Below are 24,264 nucleotides of genomic sequence, written 5' to 3' on the forward strand. Positions count from 1 at the left end.
CAATAATCCCTCCTTCAAGGTGCTCTTGGGAGGATTTCATGCATTCATTCCTGTAAAGGGCTTAACCCAGTGCCTGACCCATAGTCGGCTTCCAGTGGGCTATTCTCCCAAGTAGATGTTCAATAAATGGCTGCCTCTCTTCTGCCATCCAGGCCTCAGGTCAAATATCACCTCCTCCAGGCAGGCCGCCCTGATAATCACTCTCCCACCCCACCCCACCCCATCAGTCACTTTCTCTTAGGACTCTGCTTTATCCTCCTCAAACCTTTGTCCACCTTCTGAAAGTATTTCCTTACTTGAGGATGTACGTGTTGCCTCCCTTCCCCCAGGGTGCAAGATCCAGGAAACCAGGGCTTTGTGTGGTTCTAGGTTGTTGTCCCAGCCCCTGGCACAGTGCCCAGCGCACAGCAGGTGCTCAGCACATCACTGTGGGAATAAAGTGGTAGTGCTAGCTCCGCCCCCTGGGGCACCGGTGGTGAGGGAGAGGAAGGAGGATGGTGGAGGTTGCAGGCCCTTCCTTCTCCTCCCATCCTCCGCCCCCCCTTGCACCCCGCCGCCCCCTTCCCAACCTGACCTGCCGGCCCAGCCTTTCCGCTGCCTGCTGCCAAGGGGCCCAGTGAGCCTTGATGGGTTTACCTGGGTGTTAATCCCCCAACAATCCCCCCTGGCCTGACCCTAGAGCCAGCCTCCATTCTTGTCCTGGGTCTAATTAAGTGCCTGAAATGCCACTTCCCCTTTCAAACCAGGCTGCTTTTCTCCGAGGCGAGGCAGGTAAAGCCCAGCCTGCTGCTTTGAAGCCGAGGAGGCCGGAAGCCCAGGCAGGTGCATGAAGGGGAGGGGGGAGCACTGAGGGCCCGGGGGGAGGGGGCACCTCTGTCTGCCCCTCATCAGAGAGGACAGACGCCTGAAAAGCCCCCACCTTGGAACGCTCAACCTTTCGAGGCTCTTGAGCGCTAGCAGACCCAGGAATCCTAAGAGTTTCTCCCTCAGGGAAATGCATAGACACAGACAGTACCCATGAGTGAAGACTCAGTTCGGGGGCTCCATGGCCCCTTCTGAAGCCTCTGTAGTCCTTGGGTTAAGTTGACGTGATGTCACTTTCCTTTAAATATACGTCTGTATCTAGATGGATGGATCGATGAATACTGATATAATCTAGATATGTGTATATACCCTGAGATAGCTATACCCCCAGTCTCAACAAAGTTATCTCTAGGGAAGTAGATTCTCTCTAGAGAAGTAGAGGATTTTTTATATATTAAAAAATATATTTTTTATTTTATATACTTTTTTCTGCTTTGAAATATTATGAGTATTTTGTGGCTTTTGTAATGTATTTTAAAATTCACATGAAAAAACATGCATACCTATTTTCCAGCCCCTGATAAAACAACGTGTGATTGGCTCAGGAAACTCTCTTCTCAGCCACGTTTAGGGATCCCCTATGCCACACAAATTACTTTCAGGCCTGTTATCTCGTGTTAATCACACACTCCCTGGGTGCCAACCATCTTTTCTCTCTTTTCACTCATTCACTCCTGTTGTAATTCTCGCTGTCCACTGGCTGGGCAGGAAAACGAAGCCTCAGGGAGGTGAAGCGACTCTCTCAGGGGACACAGGGCAGGGGGCTGGGTCTGGGTCTCACCGGCTCCTTTCACGGCCCAGCAGTGTCTGCCTCAGGATGCAAGGGCTGGGGGCCCGGAGCTGAGATGAAGGTCAGTGTCCGGAGGCCATCCCTGCAGCGTGGGCAGAGCTGGGCACAGGGCAGGCAGGGGGTGCCCTCAGCCCCGTGGCTCTCGGCACGGTGCCTTGGCAGGATGCCCCTCAGTGGGGGCAGGAGACAGTAATCAAAGGTGAGGCACCCAGAGACTTAGAAGAGTGTTCCCTGCACGGCGTCTGGGCTCCCAGTCTGGAGGTCGGGTCTCTGTTCCGACTCTGTTCTCAATTTGCTGTGTGACAGGAAACAGGTCTCTTTCCCTCTCTGGGCCTGAGTTTTTCCATCTATAAACAGGGCGCTGCACTACACCAACGGCTCTCAACTGGGGTGGCCATCAGAATGACCCAAACCCCACTCCCCTCAGAAGTCGCAAATCGAGAAAGCACCAGGCGTGTAGGCTTGGCAAAAATGCCTGGGTGACACGGGCACAGCCTTCTGCCCTCCTGGCCTTCCACCTCCCCTACCCTATATTGAATCCTCCTTCCAGGACCAAGCCGAGATGGCGCTGCAACCCAGCCACACCACCAGTGTCCCAAGGAAGCACAGAGAGGGCAACCGCCTCCCCGTGGCCACACAGCAGGCTGGGCAGGGACTCCAGAGGTAGACCCCACGGTCTGGAATCCAGCCCAGCTCTGCCTGCGCTCCCAGAGAGACCTCCCAGCCAGGAGAGAAAGTTCCCTCATCAGGGCAATAGAAGAGGAGGGGGAACCATTTGTCACCGGATAAGCAATATCAGCTTATCTCTGAAGACCAATGACCACAGCCTGGGGCTTGATCCCAGGCATAAACAGAGCTCCTCCCTCCTCCCCTCCAGAATAGCCAGGACAGTGGTCCAGGCTAGTCTCCAGGACAAAGCCCCATCTCACCAGAGTTTCCTCTATCAATAATTCTGACTTCCTCCCCCACCACCTCCCAGTGCAGACATGCTCAGAGCATCAGCGCTTGGAGGATCCTCACAGACTGTGTCACCCCTGAAGCTCCTGCATGGAACCCCGAGGCTCCACGGAGCAGCGTTAGAGAACCGCTAGGCTGGCTGCGCCTTGCCATGGCTCAGGCAGGACCAGGGACCAGAGGAACTGTGTCCAGTTACATGGCAGTTAGTGCTGAAGCCAGGGCCTCTCCATGGGAGGATCTGAATTCCGGCCCTAGCCAGGATACAGTGGTTACTTTCCCTTGGGGCTTTATTTTCTCTTGCTGCTAAAAGGACTCTTCCCAGACCCTCAGAAGGCCAAATCGGGGGCATCCCTCAAGACTCAAGATCCCAGTAGGTGCTCATGGGAAGCAGTGGGGGGTACCAGCTTAAGCCACAGTCTCCCCGCGCCTGAGGATGAAGGGTTCCTGAAGGATGGGGAGGCTGCTGGGGGCTGCATTGTTCAGAAGTGGCAGGAAGCACAGCGGGGTTTGTGCCCTTCAGGATTCTTGGGGGAAAAGGCATCAAAGTCCTGCAGACCCTACTAGGGAAGAAGCCCCCACGGCCTTCTTCCTTGGGCACATTTCTCCGTGCCTCAGTTTCCCCCTCTGAAATAGAACTTGAAAGCATGCATCACGTTAGAGACAAAGAATGAAACAGATGGGAAAGGGCGGTATTTCCACGCCCTTCCCCAAAGCCTTCAATTCCTGGAGATGAGATTTCCACCAGCTCATTTTACCAAAGCAACCCCCAGCAGACCAGGTTATTTCTTCCTCCTTTGGGCTCTCTCTGGCTATGACCTCTGGACCTCAGCTTTCCCATCTGTGAAATGACCTGATGGCCATTTTAGATGTACAGGCTCAACCGTCTTACCCTTTGGGATCTCAGCCTAGAGAGGAATTCCAAGCTCCCTTGAATTCACCCAGCCAGCCATGGGCTCAGCACACATGGGCATCAGGAGGGAAGAATCTGGAAACAACTGCTTCTCTCCCTGCCTCTCCATCGAGGCTGGGGCTCCCCTCTCCTAAAACCCCTCTGCTCATCCTCTGTGCCTCTGTCTCACATTAGCCTCCCGGCTGGTCTCTGCACACCTTCCCGTACACACTCTGCTCAGTCCATCTCTGCCCGCCCTGGCTCCCTGCTGCCCTGGGAGTGAGGCCTAACTCCTTCACTCTGCCTTGAGGAGTCTACGCTCGGGGCTCTGGTGGGATCACCCCCAGCACAGCTGGCAGGAAGGAGGACTTCATTAACACTTGTGGAATGAAGGGATGGACAGCCCTCAAGCTCTCCCGTGTCATTTGGGTCAGAGTGTGGACCTACTCCATTTCAGAAGCGAGGAGCTGGGATTGGGGAGGGGAGGTGTTTGGGGGCCTGCTTCCTTTACTCCTGGAAGGTGCTTCCGCCATCTCCCCAGTCACCGCGTGCTGCCCACCTTCCTCCCTTACCTGCCAAAGCTGCCCTTCTCTGGGAGTGGGAGCAGGGCAGCGCTCCTCAGGAAGGGAAGTCTGTCTGCACATCTGACAAGGCTGTGGAGTTCTATTTTTACCTTCTCTGGCCTCTGTTGAATGAGGAGTGGCCCTCTGACCGCTGATTTCTTTCAGTTAAGGAAGAGCTCTATTTGTTGGCGCCCAGCTGAGTACCTGCCCTCACCCCCACACACCCCAGTCCAAATACAGTAATCGCTTGTAGATTTCTAGCCCCCATTGTTTCTGAAGCCAAAGGACAGTGGGCTGTGGATGGAAAGAAGCCTTGGAGAAGAAGAGGTGTAAAGGATTGGAGAAAAATATCAACTCAGTCCCTCAGTCGGCTTTGTGATTTATGACATTATACTGACTCTTTCCAGAGCACTTCACAGGTGTCACCCATGGGGCCATTTTACAGATGGGGTCACTGAGGCTCTCAGGGGAACTCACTCAAAGTTACGCAGACCGTGCGGAAGTCCAGGACTTACCCTTTCTTCTCCTCCCTCCCGGCCTCTCACTCAGGCCCCTCCTCCAGGGCCTCTCCCAGGAGTGGCCTCCGCCCACCAGACGTCACTCATCACAGGCCGCAGGTGGACCCAAGCCCTTCCGTTCAGGAGGAGGAAGGCAAGGCCTGAGAGTCTGGGCCGCATTGCTAGCCAGCACTGCTTCACCCTAGACACGTCTCCCTTCTTCCGAGCCCCCTCGCAAGACAGCCAGCGACACCAGGCTCCAGCGGGACATCCCCAGCCCCGGGGGCCGCCGGGGCGGCTGACCCAGCAGAAGCCCCCCAGCCCACCGGGGCCTGGCGCGCCCCGGCCCGGGGCTCGGGCTCGCGCTGGGGTTTTGCGCGTCCTGTTTTGTTCGGCCCGGGGCCCCCCCGCCCGTCCCGGGCTCCCAGCGCGCCGGTTCTTGACTTCATCCACTAAGTCAATAGCCCGGGCGCGGGCGGGCCTCTCCCCCCGCGCCGCCCCCCGGTTTTCTTCTCGGGATAATGGGGGCTCTTTGTGGCCTAATCAGCCTCCTGAGGGGCCGGGAGGCCGGGAGCGCTTCCCCCGCGGCCGTCGGTGAAAATGAAAGCGGGATTAGGCCGGGGCCTCGGCCCACACCATAGTAAAGCGCCACCAGGCATTCGCCCCTTCAAAGCCCCTTTCGGGGGTTTGGTTACTTTATTTCTAAAGTTGTTTGTATTTCTAAAGTGGCCATTGAGGCGCGAGCGGGACGGGGCCGACCGGGTGCTGGGAGGAGGGGGCGGCCGGGGCGGGGGAGGAACTCCCGCTCCTCGCTCTCCCCCTCCTTCCTCCCCCGCTCCTCGGACCCGCGGACCGGTTTCTAAAGAGCCTTTCCCGGCCCTGCTTCCCGCCCGCCTCGCGAGGTGGGGAGGGGTCTTAGCCCACTAATCAGATCGGGAAACCGAGGCTCCGCGCTAGAAGATGCGCTCCTGGCATTCAAACCCACCGCGCAGCCAGGGGCGGAAAGGGGGATTTGTGTGATTTCGTTTTGGTTTTTTTTGGTCGGGGAGAGACGCCTAGGGCTCTCAGCTCCGAGCGCACCAGCTAAATCTCTTGCTGTCGCCTGCCTGTACAGGCCACCAAAAGGAAAGTCCAGATCCAAACACGAGGCGACCCCCTGAAGGAGGGAAACTCTGCCCCACCTATTCAAGAAAGTCCCAGGACCTCCTGTCTTAGGATTCACTCTCCACACTTCGGATAAACCCCAGAAATGGGGGCGCAGTAATTCAGAATCTTCCCCCGTCGCTGAAGATGGGAGGGGTGGCAGAGATTCTGCACGTGGACTTTCCCGGCAGCTGGAGGAGGAACAGAGAAGGGGCAGAGACGGGGGTCGGGGCAGAGACGGGGGTCGGGGCAGAGACGGGGGTCGGGGCAGAGATGGGGGTGGGAGCAGAGATGGGGGTGGGGGGCAGCAGAAGAAAGGAGACTAGCTGCGCCCCTTTCCCCAAGTGCAGACGCTGGGATTTCTTTATTTCGGCCGGACTTTTAGACCCTACGAAGGGTGAGTCCGCGCTCAAAAAGTCCAGACTAGGAGGAAAACTGTAAGGATGAGGGTCGCCAGAAGGGGAAGGGAGGGGGAGCTTAGTGCAGATTCTGGGGTCAGGTTCTAGTCCTGCAGCTGGACCAGCCGTGGGTCAGTTGTACCCGTGGATACAAGAGAGATCCTGAGATACAGGCTTTTTATAGGTTTTCACTGGGAACCAGAGAGTTCCAGAAGCTTCCTTAAGACCCCGAGAACGTTCGTTAAGACGCCCCCGACCCCTCCCAACGCCGAAACTGTCGCTCTAGAAAGAAAACTCTAGCGTGAATCCCATGTTCTTGTCTAGACAGCTCAGAAAATTCGGCGCGGGCTTCCAGGATCAACTTCCAGGCAACAGGAAGGTCTGGCCCCACCTCCACGCACAAGTAGAGACAACACTGAACCCAAATCCACGGACGCCCACTCTTGCCGTCTCTCCACCTTCCCCTGCTGTCCAGAGCCCGGCGGTCTGAATTCCAGCCCCAAGCCATCACATCCTCTCCACCTGTCACCCCGGGCGACCCGAGTGGAGATGGCCCCGCGGAAGAATGGCCGCCCACTCGGCTGGAGCTCTGGTTGGTACGGGTCCCCCGGAAAGGACCCCAGAGGGGTTCAGGGGGAGTTTCCAAGCTACTTCTCAGTGCCGGCGCCCCACCCCCTTTTCAGTCCGGCCCGGGGCCTCTTTGATCTCCGGTCAGACAAAGAGCACTGGGAAGGCCGGCAGGTCCTCCTCCCGCTCGAACCCGCGGCGCGCTTGGAGGCACCGGCGGATGCCTGCGGCTGCCCAGATGAGCTTGGAGGCTGCGTGCCAAATTCAGCCACGGCCCCCAAACACATCCTGCTGTTGTGCCCACCCGTCCACCTACCCCCCCCCCCCCCACACACACACACACACACTTCATCCCCGCCTCTGCCAGCATCCACGAACACCCAGACATACACAGGTAACCAGGCAGGTAGGTAAACACTCACACGAACACACGCACTGAAGCGTGTCTGTTTCTCACCAACCTTTAATTTTGTGTCTCTGCCACCTGGCTCAGAACTCCACCAAGGCAGGGGGCCTTCCTGATGTGTCAGGTATCCTTGGCACTTAACACAAAGTCTGGCACATAGTACATGCTCAATAATTTTTAATAGAATGAAGACTTGGGCCCCCTGAGAAGATGTCTTCCCCCCGCCCTCTTTTTTCTCTCCCTTTCTTTTTCTCTCTTTCCCAGGGACAAAAGAGGAGCACAGCGTTTGGGTTCAGTTCTGCACATAACAGCCTCCTAAGGACCCCTCCAACAACCAAACAGGGGTGGGATGGTGGGAGTCACTGCCTCTGTTTTGGAAAGAGGAGGAAGCAGCGACGGCCAGAGGCGAGCAGGCACTCAGCCTCACCTCTCGCCCCACCCCACCCCATCCACCATCCATTTCCTCCTCCTGGACGCCTCCTCCTGGAATCCGATGCTCCCTCAAGAATACCGGAGTCACCAGAAAACACGTGTATGTGAAGTTCTTACTGGGGTGTGGCCTCTAGCAGCCCAGAGAGAGATCCTTTATGTTCTGTCTGTAAAATACCTCCTGTGTGAACCTCTGTGAATGGCCAATTTCTCAGGGTGCTATCCGATTCTCAAAGGGGTCCAGGGTCCCCCAGAGGATGAGAATCTTTGACTTGGTGCAGTTCTCTGGTTTTCTCATGAAAACAAAAAAAGACCCAGAGGGGGCTAAGAGCGTTGCTTAGGATTTCACTGCTAGTGAGTTGGGGGGTGGGGGTGGCAGAACCCTTACTCCCTTGGTACACCGTAGCGCTCCTGGCCCCTCCCGGATTCGCCCTGCTGGGTTCAGGCGGAGATGGGGAGAGCAGGCCCTCGGAGGCGGGAATCCAGCTATTAGCCGCCGGGAGCCGGTGGGTGAGAACTGAATCCAGAGCAGCGCGAAGCCGGCAGCTCGTGCAGTTCTGTAACTCACTCTGCTCACCCTCCAGTCTGCGCGTCCGAAGCTGCGAGTGGAGATGATGGCCTGGACGCCATCTCCTCTCCAAGCTGGGAATTTCGAAGGGGCGGCTGCTGAAAACCGGAAGGCGGTGCGCCTCCGTCTCCGGGCTGCGCAGCCCGGACTGGGACGTTTCTCTAGCAACGCTCCAAGGAAGGGTTCTTCGCCCCCTCTCGCTCGGGGCGAGTCCCGGAGGGGCCAGGCTTGCGGGCCGGCCTCTTTCCAGCACCCGGGTCGGCCTCCCGCCCGCCCCGCCGGCCCGACTTGCTCGCCTCTAATTAAGCGGCGGGATCTCAGCGAGCCGCCGGGCTGCGCTGTAATATGATGAACTGCCTTTGTGCCAGTGTCACCGAAAGCTCTTCTGATAAGGGCAGGCCGCGGAGGATCAAAAGGACGGCAGCGGCTCGCCCGCCTCCCGCCGCCGCCCGGCCCTGCGCGCTCGCCCTCGCAGCCCGCGCTCGCCCGCGGGCTGTCTCCGGGCCCCGCGGTCCCTCCTGATCCGCCCGGCCCAGGCCCGCCTTTTGGTGCCTAGGCGCCTCTTTGTCTTTCGTCCTGCTGCTGCGCGCCTCCCTCGCCCTGCACGAACGCTCTAAGCAAGGTTCTCTCCTCCCGCGCTGGTCTTTCTCTGAATTTTTCTCTCGCGCGCTCTCTGTTCCGACGCTTTCCACCCTTTTCCAGACTGTCTTTCGTCCCCCCGCCCTTCCGTGGCTCTGGGTCTCCCGGGTCTCTACTCATTCCTCCTTTCCTCTCGACCCGGGCTCGGGCCCAGCACACCCCGAAGCCCTGGGCGACCGCATCTTGGAAATGTCCACGGGCTGACCCGCAGCCCCAAGGAAGTTGAACCAATTCATCCCCAGCCCCTGGCAACCCGCGCTCACTCAGTTGCCCAAGAGAGCAGCCCAAGGCGCCCTGGAATGCCCTCGGGGCCTCTGGGGAGCAAGACTTGGGGTGTACGCAACTTCCCCTCATAGCTCCCTCGCTGCTGTGGTCAGAGACGCCTCACCGCTCCCCGGGGGCTGAAGATTCAAGTGCAGCCCCCACCCCTGGCGCCCCCTTCCCTACACCCCTTCCTTTGGCCCCCACCTCCCCTTTGCCCTCGACCCCTTCTCTTCCTCTTGCAGGCCCCTCCCCTTGGCTAGCTCCTAGTCCCCCCTGCGCGCTCTCCGGACTGCCCCCCTGCCTCGCCTCTCCCTTCCCCCCACTTTGTTTGAAGTTCTGGAGAGATCCATCTACTAATGGGGAAGTTTCCCCCTTAGGTCACCGTTCTGCCTTGATTCGATTTGGGAAGGCGCGTTCCCTCCCTCCCCCTACCCGACCCCAGCCGGGGCCAATCGCTCCGGAGCGGGTCAGAAAGCGCTGACCCCATTTCCACCTTTCCTCTTTCAGCCAGAGCTGGGGGAAGGGGGGGTGGTGGTGGTGGTGGAAAGAAGCAGAAAGGCCCGCGACAGCAAAAACTGAGAAGGGAGGGGGGATTGTCCCAACCTTCCAATCCCTCTTACCCCCAACCCCAACTGGGTTTCCTAATTACCTCCTTAGTCTGGAGTGGGAGAGGAACTATTTTTATGGAATTTCTGGAATGTGCCCCTCTTAGTCATGGCCTTCGAGGCCCCAAAGTCCCTGGAGAACGTCCCCTTTGGGGTGTCTCTTCTATGTCCCTCTTTATAGCAGGAAGGCTTCCCCTCACCAGGGACCGTCTATGTGGTGTGAGCTCTCTCTGGCTTTGGACTCTGCTTGTCCCAGGGCCAGAGCCCGGGACCCTGTGCATTTCATGTTTATGTCCTTAGTCCCCATAAGGAATGAAGCTTCATCAACTTTGCTGATGATGGTAAATAGAAACGCCAAATAGGCAATCTCATTTGCTCAGTGCTCTCTCCCTATATAAAAGTATGTATGTTTGTAAATAATATTATTTATATAAAATGTAGTGTGTGACAACTATCATTTTCAGAAAGAAGTCCTTTAAAAAAAAAAAAAAAAGCCCAAATAATCACCTTACTGCTTTAAGGCTACTGTTATATGTGCTTTTAAATCCTTCCATGTAAATTCCACTGAAAAATTTGGAAAGCTGTGAAAGGGGAGGGGGCCGCGGGGGTGGGAGGGGGGAGGTTAATCCGGGTTTAACGCTGCGATGCCGTCTTAGGACCAGGGTTAGCCTGATTGCGTTATCTCTTCCCAACATTTGAGACGCCCATATTTCACCCAGCCAAATAGCTCGGAGAACAGCGCAGATGGCCGCCGTGGTCGCGCCTCAGGAAAATGTGTTATTAATATCTAAATAACTTCCCAATACTGTCTGGTAAATCTCCTCTCCACCATTCCAAATGATGAATTCGTTTGAAGTCTTCCCCCAGCCTCATCTTTTCAATGTCTCTCTCTTCTCTCTTCTTCTTAGCCAGGCTTATTTCAAACTGGTAAATATCTAATTCCTTTAACGGCTGTGCCGTGCACACCAAGTCTTTTAGGTACAAACGCCTGGAAACAGCCGGTGCGTGGCGGTGCGCGCCCGGGGGTGAACAGAAAACCCGCGTGCCCTCGCAGCGGGGGATCCCAACCTGCTCCGAAACGCGTTCAGAGACGGGGGGGCGGCGCGGGAGCCTCAGTCTGGGAGCCGAGCCCCTTCCTTGGCGCGCCCGGGGGACCTTCTCCTGGTTCCCTGCGGAGTCCCGAAGGCCTCCCTCCTCCGCAGCGCGCGGCTCTCGGCGGCTAGCGTCTCCGAGACCCCACCCGCAGCCCTCCGAAGGCGTCCCTCGCTCTCTGGGGCGGGTAATTACCCTCCGCTCGCCTGTTCTCGCTTGTTTCAAGTTTGTTTTCTAAATGTCTTCTATTAGATTATGTTCGTTCATTCCCCCTCCAACCTTATCTCCTTCTGTCTCTTCTCTCTTTGCCCGTCACACTCGATTTAGGCACGAGTTTATCTGGCAAACAGTTGGCCGACTCTGTTTGTTTACCGTGGGTTCCGGGGCTGCGAGCGCGCGCGCCAGGGTTCGCCTTTGTAATAGCTATCTCGCTGTTGTTCTTCGTTAGTCCCAGCTCCCTCCGCCCCTCTCTCGTCTTCGGTTGGGGGGAGTAGAGCAAAGACAGGGGGAGTCTTGTCATCCCAGTGTGGGTTCGCCCCTCGCCCGGGGCCCCCTCCGCCGGGGTAGATCCCCCCTCGCCCCGCGCGCCCCCTCTCCGCTCCCCCCCCATCCCCCCAGCGCCCCGGCGCGGCACAGCCCTCGCCCCCTCCCTCTCCCCCTCCGGTCTCACTGAATATCCACCGCCGAGCGCTGCCTAAAGCCGGGGAATTGCCTGACACCCTCCCATCTTCCTCCGAGCCCCCATTATGCGAAGCTGATCCCACTCTGAACAGCCTCAAATCCCGCCTGGACTCTGTTTGATTAGATTGCCAACCCGGGGTAATCCTTTGATTTGGTGGAGTGTCAATTACCTTTCTCTAAACACACATTTACAGAGGAGGGAACTTGTTGGTTTAAATCAATGCAGATTGTTTCTTGATAAATGGACTCTCTTCGACCCCTCCCTCGCTCGCTCTTCCAAGGGCCCCTCTCCCTGGGGGCCCCTCCCTCCCCTTTCCCCTTCTCGCTTATCCAGTAAACAATGCCCCTTCCAGGTGTGAAGCCGAAAAAACGGTGTGGGCTGAGGGGAGCCCTGCCCCCCTCCCGCTATTCATTCGCTCCCCCGGAGCCTAATTAAATTTGGCAGGTCCTTGTACACACAATCAAAACAGCTTCCTCCGGTGTAGCAAACGACCGAAAACCGCATTAGCAGCTATCGCTGCTGCCAAATTAAATTGTTTCCCACCTCCTTTTACAAGTGTCTAAAACCGAGACTTCGGGCTCTCCCCTCCTTCCCCGTCCTTCTCCGTCATTTCTCACTCCACACCTGTAAGTCTGCTGCTTTAAAAATGAATTAAGGAAGAACGCAAAGAAATACAAATCTGCCTCTCACACACACCCTTGGCCCCCCACTTCAGATGTCAACAGATTCTCAGATGGACTTCGCCCCCTCTCCGCAGGAGAATGCACACTCTTCTTTTTAATCTTGTGACTTTTCCCCCTTATTTCACATTAATTGTGACCCAGCTGGGCTTTCCACCCTAGAGACCAACCGCGTGGTCTGATCTGGTCAGTTTCAGCCTAAACTTGTCAGATGCAAGAGGCCTCCTACTGATTAGTACTGTGGTCATTCTTGTTGTAAATAATGTCTTCACACCCACCCCCTCGGCTCTCACAGGAGGACGGTTTGACTCTGCAAACCCCTATCAAATTTCCCACCAGCATCTCCCTGGACTCAGGTTGGGAAAATCTTTTTCTTTCCCTGTCCCTCCTCAAATCCTTTTCCAGGCGGTCCCTGCCTGGGTCTGCCCTGATTCTCCTCGAAGGGGTGAGGAGGAGAGAGGCCAAGTGGCTGAGGGCAAGGAACCTTTCCAGGTGTGCTGAGTGTGGCCGGAGCCCCTATCCACAGTGGTCTGAGAATTCTCACAACCAACAATCCTAATAACTCAGTCTTAACAAGGATAAGAGCAAAAAAAAAAAAAAAAAAAAAATATGAACAGCCTCATGAATATCAGCCCAAGGGGAGCAGGAGTGAGCTGTTCAGAGATGAAAGTGCACAGAAATAAAAGCTCAATTTAATCTGCTTTAAAACCCTTCAACTTAACGTTTGTGCTTCAAACTCTGAGAGTGAGGACTGATTGCGGATAAATAGTTTCTTACCATGCCTGGAAGCTATTACACCCCTCTCCAACACAGTTTCCTATTCAGCAGTCCCAGTTTTCATTACCAGCTCTAATAAGTCTTAACATTATTAAATGCCAAGCGGACGATAGGAAAAAACGGACTCAGGGAGGGATCTCTCTTTAGTGCTTAAAGAGGAGAGCTCTTAAACCCCTTCTTGGGCGACTCCCCGCCATGAGAGGGGCAACCCCCGGAGAAAGCATTTGTCAAGAGCAAGAAGCCAAAACAAAGTTTGTGGGTGTGCACCCCTCCCCCTGCTCTGCCCAAGGGGATCTCTGCCTCTCCCCACCTGGCCCACTTGGGTGGAGGTTGGGAGGTCTTTTCACCTTTAACTTGGCCATGAAACTGACACCTGGGGCCTGGGAGAGAGATGAGAGTTTCCAACTGGGTGGTTCAGCAGGATGCCAGTCCCTGGCCAAGGTACTCGAATCCAGAGCTGATAGACACCCTTTGTCCACAGATGGAAAGACAGCTCCGTCTTCCCCACTCTCACATCATCCATTCCGCCCGTCTGCGATCGCACCACACATCCACGCAGAATCCCACGATTCCATTCCAAAGTCCGGTGGGCAGACAGCCACCCTGAGACACAGGCACTTTCACAGCCATCCAGCTCCCAGCCACCGCGCGCCGCACGCCCACTGTCGCTCCAAAACCACACAGCCTGCTGGATGCCAGGCCCACCACTTTCGTTTCATTTCTGCAACTCCACTCCTAGACTCCCAGAGCTCTAGGACTCTGCAACTGCCAGCCTCCTCCTGAAACCCTCGGGGACCTGGAGCTTTCCGGTTCCATTCAGGGAAAACCTCTGTCCAGCGAAACTGCTTGTCCGCTGGTTCTGTAAGCCAGGTCAGCACTAGAACCCCTGGATTCCTTTGAGCCAAAGGCATCGTCAGAGCGGACTTGCTACCCTCTTCCTTCCTTTCTCTTCGGTTTCAGGAGAAATGTATCTGTTGTGCTTCCTCACAGACTGAACTGGACATTCCCCTGCTGCACACACACATATACACCTAAAAGTCTCTCCGAACAAAACCGTGCCTCCTCTTTCCTCCCAGGGTACCTCTCAGAAGATCCATCTGCAGTGCTGTATTTGGCCAGGAAAGATTATTCGAGTTCTCTGTCCCCTCCCAGCCCCCCACAAAGGAAGTCCAACTAAGCCCTTTTTATTCCAAACTGAAACATGGAGTGGGTCCCCACGCAGGGGTCCCGGGCTGCCTCCTCCCAGCCAGGGGCTGCTTGGCAGGCAGCGCCCGCCCCCGCCCCTCCGCAGACCCCAGGCCCTCCGCAGGCCCGGCACAGCGGGGTGCCGGGCACAGCCCGTTCCCTTTCTTTCCTGCCCTTTTGTCCCGGTGGGACTGGGCTCTACTAGGGGCCCTGAATGTCAATAGCCCGCCCCTTCCCCAGCCCCAGCCTGCTCTCACACTGGGCTGCCCCTGCTCCCCCCTCCCCTCTTAGACCAGGCCTGTGGGGGCTGGGCCTCGCTGGGACTTGTCTTTGGAAGCGGGGCTTTGTCTGTGAAGTTCATCTTCAAGGTTGGGAGAGACTACTGAAAACCAGAGGGAGACCCCGGTAGAAGTTCCAGGGAGGCGAGGAGAGGACAACCTCAGTAACCCCTTGGAAGGAAACTCAAACAGAACTGTGCGCTTGAACAAGTTTCGGGGTTCAAGACACTCCTCCCCAACTTTTTCCAAAGCCACTTTTTTTTTTTTTAGAGGTTATTTAGAGGTTTGCCTGCTGCCTCCCTGCGTTGTGTGTCTGGGGGTTTAGCTTCTTTCCCCGGTCCATCTTTGTGACTTTGGGTCTTACGTTTTTCTTTCTTTTTCCACGCCCTCCCTACCCCCACCGCCACCCCCGAAGCACACTGACCAAGTCTCAAAGAGACCTAGGGAGGCAGTGGTGATGGGGAACGACTTTCCTTTCCCCTGAAAATAACCCGTCAGTAAACAAAAGCACACCCCCTTTCCTGGGCGTGCAGGCGCTTGAAAGAGAAATGCCGTCCCTAGCTCACCTCCAAAATACAGCCCCGCTAAAAGCGGGGAGAGGGCGTGGTGGAGCCCGAAACTCTCCCTCCCACGGGGACCCCCCGCCCCGACCCCGGGCATCTGGGAACCTGGCCTCCACCCCTGGGCCCACCGGCGCGTGCCCGAGAGGAAAGCGCCTTAAAAATGTACGCTTCTGCCTCCGCGCTGTCTGTGCGGCCCTGGCGTCGCGGGTCGGAGAGTGAGGCGGCGGCCCACGCGGCCCGCGCTAATTTTTATTGATTGCAGCGGTCAGTCAACTGTCAGGCGGGGTTTCAAGGGACCATTTAAAGAGCGTGTGCGGGTCTGGTTAACAAATTCATTTAGGGAGCCGCGGGCCGGCTCCTCCTTCTTCGCCCCCCGCCCCTTTGCCCAAGTTTCCTATAAATAATAGATCGACACCGGGACAACCAGCCAAAACGCCGGCCCCGGAGGACGCACGGCCCGGAGCCCTCGGCTGGAGGGGGCGCGTCAGGGTGCGAGGTTCGCGGCCCCCGGAGCCCCCACGTGCTGCCGGGGTCCCCGGGGACGGCTGGACCCCGCTCTGCCGCGCAACGGCGTCGCGGGAGCCGCTGCCGGGCGCACCGAGGGGGCGCTCCCCGCACACCCCGACAGGCTCTCGTTCCGCCCGCCGGTCCGGTGGGACGGCGCCGCCACTGGCCCGCACGCTGGCGCACGAGGAGCCCCGCGGGCTCGGGCGTTCCCGGCCCCGGGCGGCCCCCTACCTTTGTCGCCCAGGATGCCGTCGATGCTGTGCTTGGCTTTCTTCTCGCCGTCCTCCTCCTTCTTGTCCGCTTCGTCCTCCTCCTCCTTCTTCCCGAACTTGATTCTGAGCACTCGGCTAATCGAACTCACTAAACCTCAGAAATTCAAAGGCAAAAGAGCGGGTATAAGTCGTTGGGGCCGCGGAGGCCGGCCGCCTGGGGCGCTGGGAGAAGTCAGGAAGCGCGTTTCCCCCCTAAACACACTCAGGGGACTCACACCCACCCCAGCCCTGTCGCAGGTAAACACCTACACTTGTTGGGAGGCACAGGTATGGTCACCCACGTGGAGACTCACCGGGCCGGGCCCCCCAAGGCTGCGACAGAGGCCCCCCCCTAAGTGCCACCCTGCCCTGCCTGTGCACGCCTGGACTTTGCACTATCACATACCCTCAGTCAGTCGGTCAGTGAGAGTCGCTCAGGCATGTCTGACCCTGTGCGATCCCGTGGACTCCACGGAAGTCTCCAGTACAGGATACTGGAGTGGGGAGCCTTGCCCTTCTCCAGGGGATCTTCCCAACCCAGGGAGAACCACGCTCTCCCGCATGGCAGGTGGATTCTTTACCAGCTGAGCCACCAGGAAAGCCTGAGAACACTGGAGTGGGTAGCCTACCTTCCCCTAGACACACTCATACCCACCCTCCAGGACCTCCCTGGAGCCCTTCCAGCTCGCTCGCTGCTCCCCACACTCAGATGTGCATCCCAGTGGTATGCCTGAATGCTCAGGTACACACACACACACCCCTGAATGCTCAGGTACACACACACACACACCCCTGAATGCTCAGGTACACACACACACACACACACCTCTGAATGCTCAGGTACACACACACACACCCCTGAATGCTCAGGTACACACACACACACCCCTGAATGCTCAGGTACACACACACACCCCTGAATGCTCAGGTACACACACACACACACACCCCTGAATGCTCAGGTACACACACACACACACCCCTGAATGCTCAGGTACACAGACACACACACACACCCCTGAATGCTCAGGTACACACACACACACCCCCCCCTGAATGCTCAGGTACACACACACACACACACCCCTGAATGCTCAGGTACACACACACACCCCTGAATGCTCAGGTACACACACACAACACCCCTGAATGCTCAGGTACACACACATATACCCCTGGGGGCACCTTCCCACCCACAGGCAGCAAAATCCAGGGCCTCCACACTTGGGACCCACTGGTGGCTGGGGTCAGCAATAGCACAGAAATGGTGACTCGGAGAAAGAAGTCCAGGGAGCTTGTGACCGACCCTTCTAGGATGGACTCAGCCCTGTAGGCCACTCTCTGCGAAGGCGCCAAGGGAATGTCCCTTGTTATCCAACTTCATAACTTTCTGCTCAACTCCTTCCTCCCCCCTCCCGTCCTTCCTCCCTTCCTTCCTTCTGCTCCTCTCTCCTTTCCTAACTTCTTTTCCTCCCTTCTTCCCTGCTCCCATCTTCCTTTCGGTTTTAACTCCCTCCTGTGCCCTGCCTCCTTTGCGCTCTGGCTCTTTTTCTCCCAGCTGTTCTCCAAGTTCCCTGGCTTCCATCACCTCCTCTGCCCCTCAGTGCCAGCCTCACACGGCCGAGCACTGGCCCTGGTGACTTGGAGAAAGAACACACAGGGTGGGGACTGGGTGCGCTCTGCGGGCTCAGCTGCCTTCTCACCTGAGGGCACGGTGCTGCGGTCGCAGTGCCCGTCCTTCAGCAGTCGGTCTCGGATCTCCCAGCTAAACATGCCCGGGTTTTCCCTCTTGTACTCCTCGATCTTTTTCTCCACGTCCGGAGTCGCCACCTGCTTCAGAGGTGGAGGTGGGAGAGTCGGAGTGGAAAGATGGGGTGGGGGGAGGGAGACACTTTTAATATCAACCTCCCAGGAGCCCCAGGGCCAGGCTGATGGCTCTGGTCACCATGCCTCCATTCTGAGATTGGCTTCATCCTTTCCAGAAACCTGTTCCTGGCTCCCAGGAAGGCTGCTGGGGTTGGGGAATGTAGAATAGGATAGGTAATAAACTAGAAACCTAATTAGGACCCCCTTCTCCGCCACCACTATTCCAGGCAAGACTGAAGGAAGATTTCCCTCATTTGGGATGGCAACGGGGTTCTGGGCAGATGTAGGGACAACACAGGAATGACTCACTGGCCTTTTGGGAAATCTGGACCCCCAGTTATCCCCATCTTTGAGAAATTCAAATAATGGAGGAGGTCTGGGCGTGGGGACCTTCTTCCACTGTACTGCCCATAGGTAGCATGTAGACTGACTCCCTACTGCTACGGGATGGCACAGGGGAGAGCCGGGCTCCAGCCAGGACCCCCAGCCACGGGAAGGCTGGCTGTCAGCTCTGCGGCAAAGACACTCACTCTGGGCTTGCTGCCGCCGATAGCCCCAGGCCGGATGGACCCGGTCTCCTGGTAGCGGCAGAGGATCTTGGAGACGCAGCCGTGGGAGACCCGCAGCTGGCGAGAGATGACGCAGGGCCGGATGCCATGGTGGGCCATCTCCACGATCTTGTGGCGGATGTGGTTAGGCAGGGGTCGCCCGTTGATGAAGACCCCACCCAGCTGATTAACCCGGCCTTGGCCAAGCGGGGTGGACACTGGAGAGGGAAGGGGGAGATGAGGAAAAAGAGAGACATGGGGTGAGGATGGGGATACTGAGTACCGCCCTTTGGACTTCAGTTTTGTTTGAGCTCCAAGACCCCTGCAAACAGATCTCCGTCCCCCACATTTGGAGCTGCGGCAGTTCAGATGTCCGGGGGAAAGCTGCCATGAAGCCAAGGGAAGGCCCAGCAGGGATGGGGAGAGTGGTCAGGGCTGGCTGCCAGAGTCCTGCCACACTACGGAAGATGAGGATACACCTGGGGGATCTGTGTCTGAGAAGGGGAGGGAGAGACGCAGAGGGGACAGCCTAGAGACCGGTGGAGCCTGGGTACTCGAACTGATGGCTCTGTGGACTGGCAGCTTGGGCGGAGGGTCTGCTTGCCTTCTAGAGACGCTGATAACCGGTGAGATGGGGCCCATCTGGTCGGTTCCATGCTCTAAGTGGTCAAGTCTGATCCATTTGATATTGGCCCTGGAAAGGCTGGTTGATTACTAGTATTTACAGCTCTGGCTTGTGCAGCAGAACTGTCCTACCCATAACTGGATGGTCGAGGCACAGCAGAGGGACCGGCCACAGAAAGCTGTTGGCTGCTGCCCCCGGGGGCTCCTGGCTGCCCCTCGAGGGACTCCCCTTCCTTCCAACCTCTCTCGAAGTTCAGATTTCGTTTGGGGATGATTTGGGGGTGATCTGCTCCACTGTCAGCAAGCTCCTAAATCAAATACTCATTCGGCCTCAGACACCCGTGAACTGTCCCTGCAGCTTCGAAGAGGCCGGTGCACAGATGGGCCAGAGTCCCTTCTGGGAACCAGGAAGACAGAAGCCCTTCGCCGTGTGAGCCGGGGAGGGGAGCACGCGGAGGAAGCTTTAATGCAGAGTCCACACAATTTCTTCCCAGAAGGTTGGGGGTGGGGGGGACACCCGGTGCACTAATCCAGCCTCGATCCCCCCAATTTGGGGACTCGGCGGCTGCGGAGATCTGGTAGATTAGAACGATTTCACAGCCCTGGGAGTGGAGGGAGCTGACAGTGTAATTGCAAGAAAGGAGGCGAGCAGAGGCTCGGTAGCTGAGCTGTTCCTACCGCCTCCTCCCCTCGCTCTGCCGTCCCCCCCCCCACCCCCGCCCCACGGAAAAGTGGGTGCCTGAAGCCACCCTAGGATTTAATCAGAAATCGTGCGTCGCCAAGTCAGAGTCACTCGGTCTCCGTGGCGGGATATGCCATTTGCGCTGAAGAGCTCTCGAGCGCCCAACTTTATATTCAAGAGCCTCTTTAGCGACCGGCACTCGGCTCTCCTCAGTATTCTCCGTCATGTTGGGCAAATATTGTCCTAATCCGCTGCGCGGCCGCGGCCGCCTGTTTTACTTGCGTTCGCTACAAGAGAGCGCTGCGACAAATCCCCGGGCCGGCGCGCTCTCCCGCCTGCGTGGCTGCTCGCGCGCACTTGATCACGGAGCCGCTCTCATCGCCGCGGTCTAATTCCGGGGCCCGCGCCGTCTAGCTGCCGGAGGGACACCCCCCTCCCCGGATCGCAGGCTGCCTGCCCGTCCTTCCCCTCCTTGCCTTGTTTCCCCTCCTCGCACACAAGTGGCTCATACAATCATAAGAAGAGTAATTAAAAAATAAAAGTCGCACCTATCTCTAACCACGTCTGACATCCTGGGCTACCTACCCCCAGAAGCCAAGGGATCCCTCAGTTGACAGGTCGAAGGCCTAATATTAGTTTAAAAAGAAAACAAAACAAGAACGCAGGAAAGGGTCTTGGTGCGCTCCAGCCCTTGCTGGAGCCAAGAACCGGTTCACCCCCGCCAGTCCCTTCGGCTCATCCCCGGTGCTGGATGTTTAGGGAGGAGACCTTAGAAAACTAACACTCTCCCCTTGTCTGGGCATTTCCATGCCCTCTCGCCGTCTTGAGGTCTCTCCCGAGGGATTTCTAGAGTTCGGAAGCCCGAGTGGAAAGTTTCCGGGGGGCGGAAACCGTTACTGTTTATTATTTCACATTAGTTTGTTTCCAGGCTCGAAGGCGAGGTCCTAGTTAAGAGATATAAAACATCACACACTCTTGGTATTTCGAAATAAAAGGGATTGTTAAACCATCCCAGGGTGAAAAGAACAATTCAAAACAAGAGTAGAAAGCCCCGTAGCTGGCAGGACACAGGGGAGCCGAGAAAGTATTAGGTGGAAAGTATCTGAAAATAGTGGAATGAGTTGAGATCCACTAGGACTTGAAATTGACTAGGAGTCGAGATCGACTCGGAGTTCAGCCCGGCGGGGAAAGGCCGCAACCCAGGACCCGTGACGCTGGGGCCGCTGGTCGGTGAAACCCACGCGGAGACGGACGAGTGTGGGTCCCCAGAAACTTCCTGGGTCGGGCGCCGGGACTCGGACTCAAAAGCGAAGGGAACCCCCCGGCTGCTCCCTTGCTGGCGCCGCCGCCACCCCGCGAAGATTGCCACCTCCCCGAGGACTCGGAGGCCCCGGCGGAGGAGGGAGGCCACCCCGGGCGCTCTTACCTTCCAGGGGAAACCCCGTGCGAGGGTAGTTCTGCCCGGGAGCCGGCCGCACCATCCTGGGTACCGTGCCGGGGAGCGCCGCCATTCTTCGCGCACGCCGGCGGCGGGTCCCGAGTCGGCGAAAACCGCTTTCCGTCCGCTCCCCTTCCCCCTGCCGCGATCTCTTTCTTTCCTCTTCTTCTTCTTCGTCTTTTTTTTTTTTTTTTTAAACCTCCTCCCCCTCCCCTCGGCAAACACTCCCCACCCCCCACCCCCGGCAGCAGCCGCTCGCGTCCAGAAGCTGGGGAGGGCGGGGTGGGGGTGAGGTTGGGGGGCGGAGGTCGGGAGGCTGGGGAAAGAGGGGAGGTGGCGACGAGGAAGTTCAAACAAACAAACACAGCCACCCCGAGGCCTCCTCTGCCCGCCCCGCTCGGCCAGAAGTTGTGCGGGCGGATGCGCGGGGCAGCAGCGGGGCCCGCGGCCTGGACGCCGAACGAGGCTGGCGGGGGTGGCGGGGGGGATCGGGGCCGGAGTCCGGGCCCCCAGCCTCGGACTGGCGAGGGCCGCGCTCCCGCGCTGCGGGCCAAAGTTTCTGAGCCGAGCGGCTGCGGACTGGATTCCTGTTTCCGTATTTATTTATATATTTATCCTCTCGCTCCCCCGCCCTCTCCTCTCCTGCTCTTCTCCACGCCTTCTTTCTCCGACCACACTCGCTCCTCGCGGACACGCCAGCTTTCACACTCCCGCCCCCCTCCCGGAAGATCTGGGGAGGGAAGAAGGAACCTCTTGGGTTGCGGGGGCCGAAGCAGGGGCGACAAGGGGGTGGCGGGGTCGGGGGGAGGCGAGGGGAGAGCGATCCGCCGGGTAAGTTGCGCAGAAGTGCTGGTTGTAGCGCGCGCGGGAGGCGGCGGCGGCGGCGAATGGGACGTGATGGATTCGGACTTTTCTTTTATTCATGAGGAGGGCAGGGGGCCAGGGCGGAAGGCAGCCGAGGACCAATAACGAGAAGAAATCTACGAATTTATTTTTTTTTTCCCCTCTGTTTTTTAATCCTCGACTCACCTCGCTTTGGGGGGAGCGTCTGAACCGCGCGTTAAAACAGAGGGAGCAAAGGGTGGGGGCGTGGTGGGGGCTGGGGGGTGCGAGGGAGAAGGGGAGGGGGCCCTTCAGTCCCGGTGTCTTCCCCTGACGGATGGGCCGGGTCGGCCGAGCCCACAGTCCCGCGGTCGCCCACAGCCCGGCTCTGCAGTCCGGCTGCATGGGAATGCCTGCCTCCCGTCGGTGGTTGCCTCGAATTCTCGCCTCAGCTCTAGCCTCCCAGAGTCGGAGCCCAGCTGGATCTCACGTCTTCTCCCTGGTCTCACTCACACATTCTGACATTTCTGCCATTGGGGTCCACCTGGAATAGGCCTAGGTGACCTGGGGGTGGGGGTATGACTTTGTCAAACTGCCTCTGAGCCCCGGTGTCCTGTTCTTGCCCGGCCTCCTGCAGCTCTGGGAAGCCCAGAAGGATGGCGGGGTCTGGGGCTTGGAAAGCCCTATGCTCAGTGTTAGGGACCCACCCCCTCCTCCCCTCCCCTCCCGGCCCCCCAGCCCTCACCCATCTCCAGCCAGGATTAAACTCCTGCCCCTGTTCAGGCCACACCCAGAAGCCCTCTCCAGCAGGTACTTCGCTGCCTTGTGGCGACCCGCAAGGAGGTGCCCAGGATCTGGGGGTCCAAAGGGCTGGGACGTGGGGAGGAGGGTACCCCCCGAGAACCCCAGCCCCGAGGTCCTCTGCTGGTGGGGAGGAGGGAGCCCCATTTAATCACTGAGTGTGGGAGAGAGGTCCTGCTGTTCTGCGCTCTCCCTACCTTCCCCAGGGCCGGAGTGACCGGACCCTTCTGCCAGGGGGATGCCGAGTCCTGGGGGCGAAACGCCCTCCCAGCGGGGCAGGACGCCACGACTGCGGGTCTTTTGTCTCCCCCGAGAAAGAGTGTCTCCGGCCCAGCGCTGGAGGCCAGATACAATAAAATAAACCCAGCCCCCAAACTCGCCCCCACCCCTAGCCTGCCCCCTGCCCGCCCTCTCCCCTTGCTGGGGTCAGCCCCCTCCGGGCCTGGCCTGGGAGCCTCCTCAGGCTGGCCCCGTGCGCCCCCTCCCCTCCCCCTTGCCTCACCTGTGACCTTTGCCCCTCTAAGCCTGTGACAGTCTCCTTCCTCTCCCCTCTATTCCAGGACTGGGGGCTCCTCCGGCCGGAGGTGGGGGTGGGTGGGTGGGGGAGACCCTCTAGAAATGGGGGCCTGCTGAAAAGCTGTTACACTCATGCCCCCCTCGGGGCCCCAGAATTGAGGGGGGAAGGCCACATAGCTTTAAAATTGGAAAGCCGGCCCCCCCACCAGTCCCTTTAGGAAACCAGGGTGCCCGGCTGCCTGAGTTACAGGGGCCCTGCAAGGTTTTCTGTGACCCTTTCCTTTCTGGAGATGCTGCCCCACTGAGAGTAGATGCTTGCCCCCAAGAGAGATGAGAAGGTGGCATTTTATGCCGCAGTGTGTGAGTCTGGGGACGATGAGTCAGCCTTGAGTCAGTCCCTTTTCCATCTCATCTCGCTGGAGGGTCTGGCCTGCCTTGACCTCCTGAGGTGGCTGCATATACACACACAGGTATACATACAGACATACCTATGTAACACACACACACGCATTGTTCATCCATTCATGCGCCCATCAGTACTTTCCATCATGGTGAGGAAGCATTTAAGCCTCCCCGCCTCTGCGTGTGTGGCCACCCATGGTGTGGTCCGTGTGTCTGTGTGTGGACAGGTTTGTGTCCACATCTGTGTGTAGGTCTGCGGTGGGTGTGTGGGTGTGTGCCCACTCTGTGTGTGCTTCTAAGTGAGGGTCAGAGCCAGGGTTTAGGCTCTGCCGTCTCTTCCGTGTCCTAGCGTAGCTCTAAGCACCCATCAGGAAGGTGTGAGTGGGATTTGGTCGATCCCCTGGGGTGAGAAGCCCTCTGGAGCGCGCTGAGCTCTGTCTCCCGCGCACTTCAGGGCCCCTACTGGTGGCTGCCAAGGACGTTGGAACCCCAGGCGGCCCACTCAGGGCCATCTAACTCTTGGCCTGGTCCCAGCCCTCCGCTGCTGCAGAAGACTCAGCGGGGTGGGTTCAGTCAGTCGCGAAGGAGACCCCTCAGCTGGCGCCCCTAAACCCTGGCGGCTCCAACTCTGGGTTTCCATGGCTGGGGGATCCCGTGGGCTCCCGCGGGGCGGGTGGAGGGGGAGAAAGAGGGGGGTGTCTGTCGGAATAAGCGTGGCCGTTCTCGCCTGTTGGAGACCAATTTCACAAATGATTTTTGCAACAATTAAGAAGTGTGTCGGGGTGAAATGGCGATTTCACATCCAGCAGGGGAAAGGGGGGTGGTTCACCTGGGCTCGGGCGGCACCGCTGAGCAGGGAGGGAACATCCCCTCCTCTTGGCCCCGAAAGTGTTCCCTCCAGCCCCTCACCCCAGTCTCTCTTTCCCTGTTTCTTCCGCTCCTCTTCCGCTGTCCCTCTCACACACTTCTCT

At 58.1% G+C, this 24,264-nt stretch overlaps 1 protein-coding gene across 3 annotated transcripts in view; it reads right to left on the bottom strand.

The window, feature by feature from the left end:
* The window catches only part of PAX7 (paired box 7), a 107,083-nt gene extending 85,571 nt beyond the window's left edge, over positions 1 to 21,512 (bottom strand). Inside the window, exons 1-4 of one of the 3 annotated variants that reach the window (XM_027522152.1) lie at positions 20,741 to 21,512; positions 17,991 to 18,226; positions 17,298 to 17,424; positions 15,575 to 15,709 (exon numbers count right to left, since the gene is read on the bottom strand). In XM_027522152.1, coding sequence (XP_027377953.1) covers positions 15,575 to 15,709; positions 17,298 to 17,424; positions 17,991 to 18,226; positions 20,741 to 20,825 — 583 coding nt within the window. In that variant the 5' untranslated portion in view covers positions 20,826 to 21,512. Of the gene's footprint in view, positions 1 to 15,574; positions 15,710 to 17,297; positions 17,428 to 17,990; positions 18,227 to 20,740 lie in introns of all 3 variants that reach the window. The other 2 variants (XM_027522151.1, XM_027522153.1) reach the window with 2 other exon arrangements.
* Between the last annotated feature and the right edge of the window lie 2,752 nt (positions 21,513 to 24,264).

The sequence above is a fragment of the Bos indicus x Bos taurus genome, chromosome 2, assembly GCF_003369695.1.
Source record: "Bos indicus x Bos taurus breed Angus x Brahman F1 hybrid chromosome 2, Bos_hybrid_MaternalHap_v2.0, whole genome shotgun sequence".
NCBI lineage: Eukaryota > Metazoa > Chordata > Mammalia > Artiodactyla > Bovidae > Bos > Bos indicus x Bos taurus.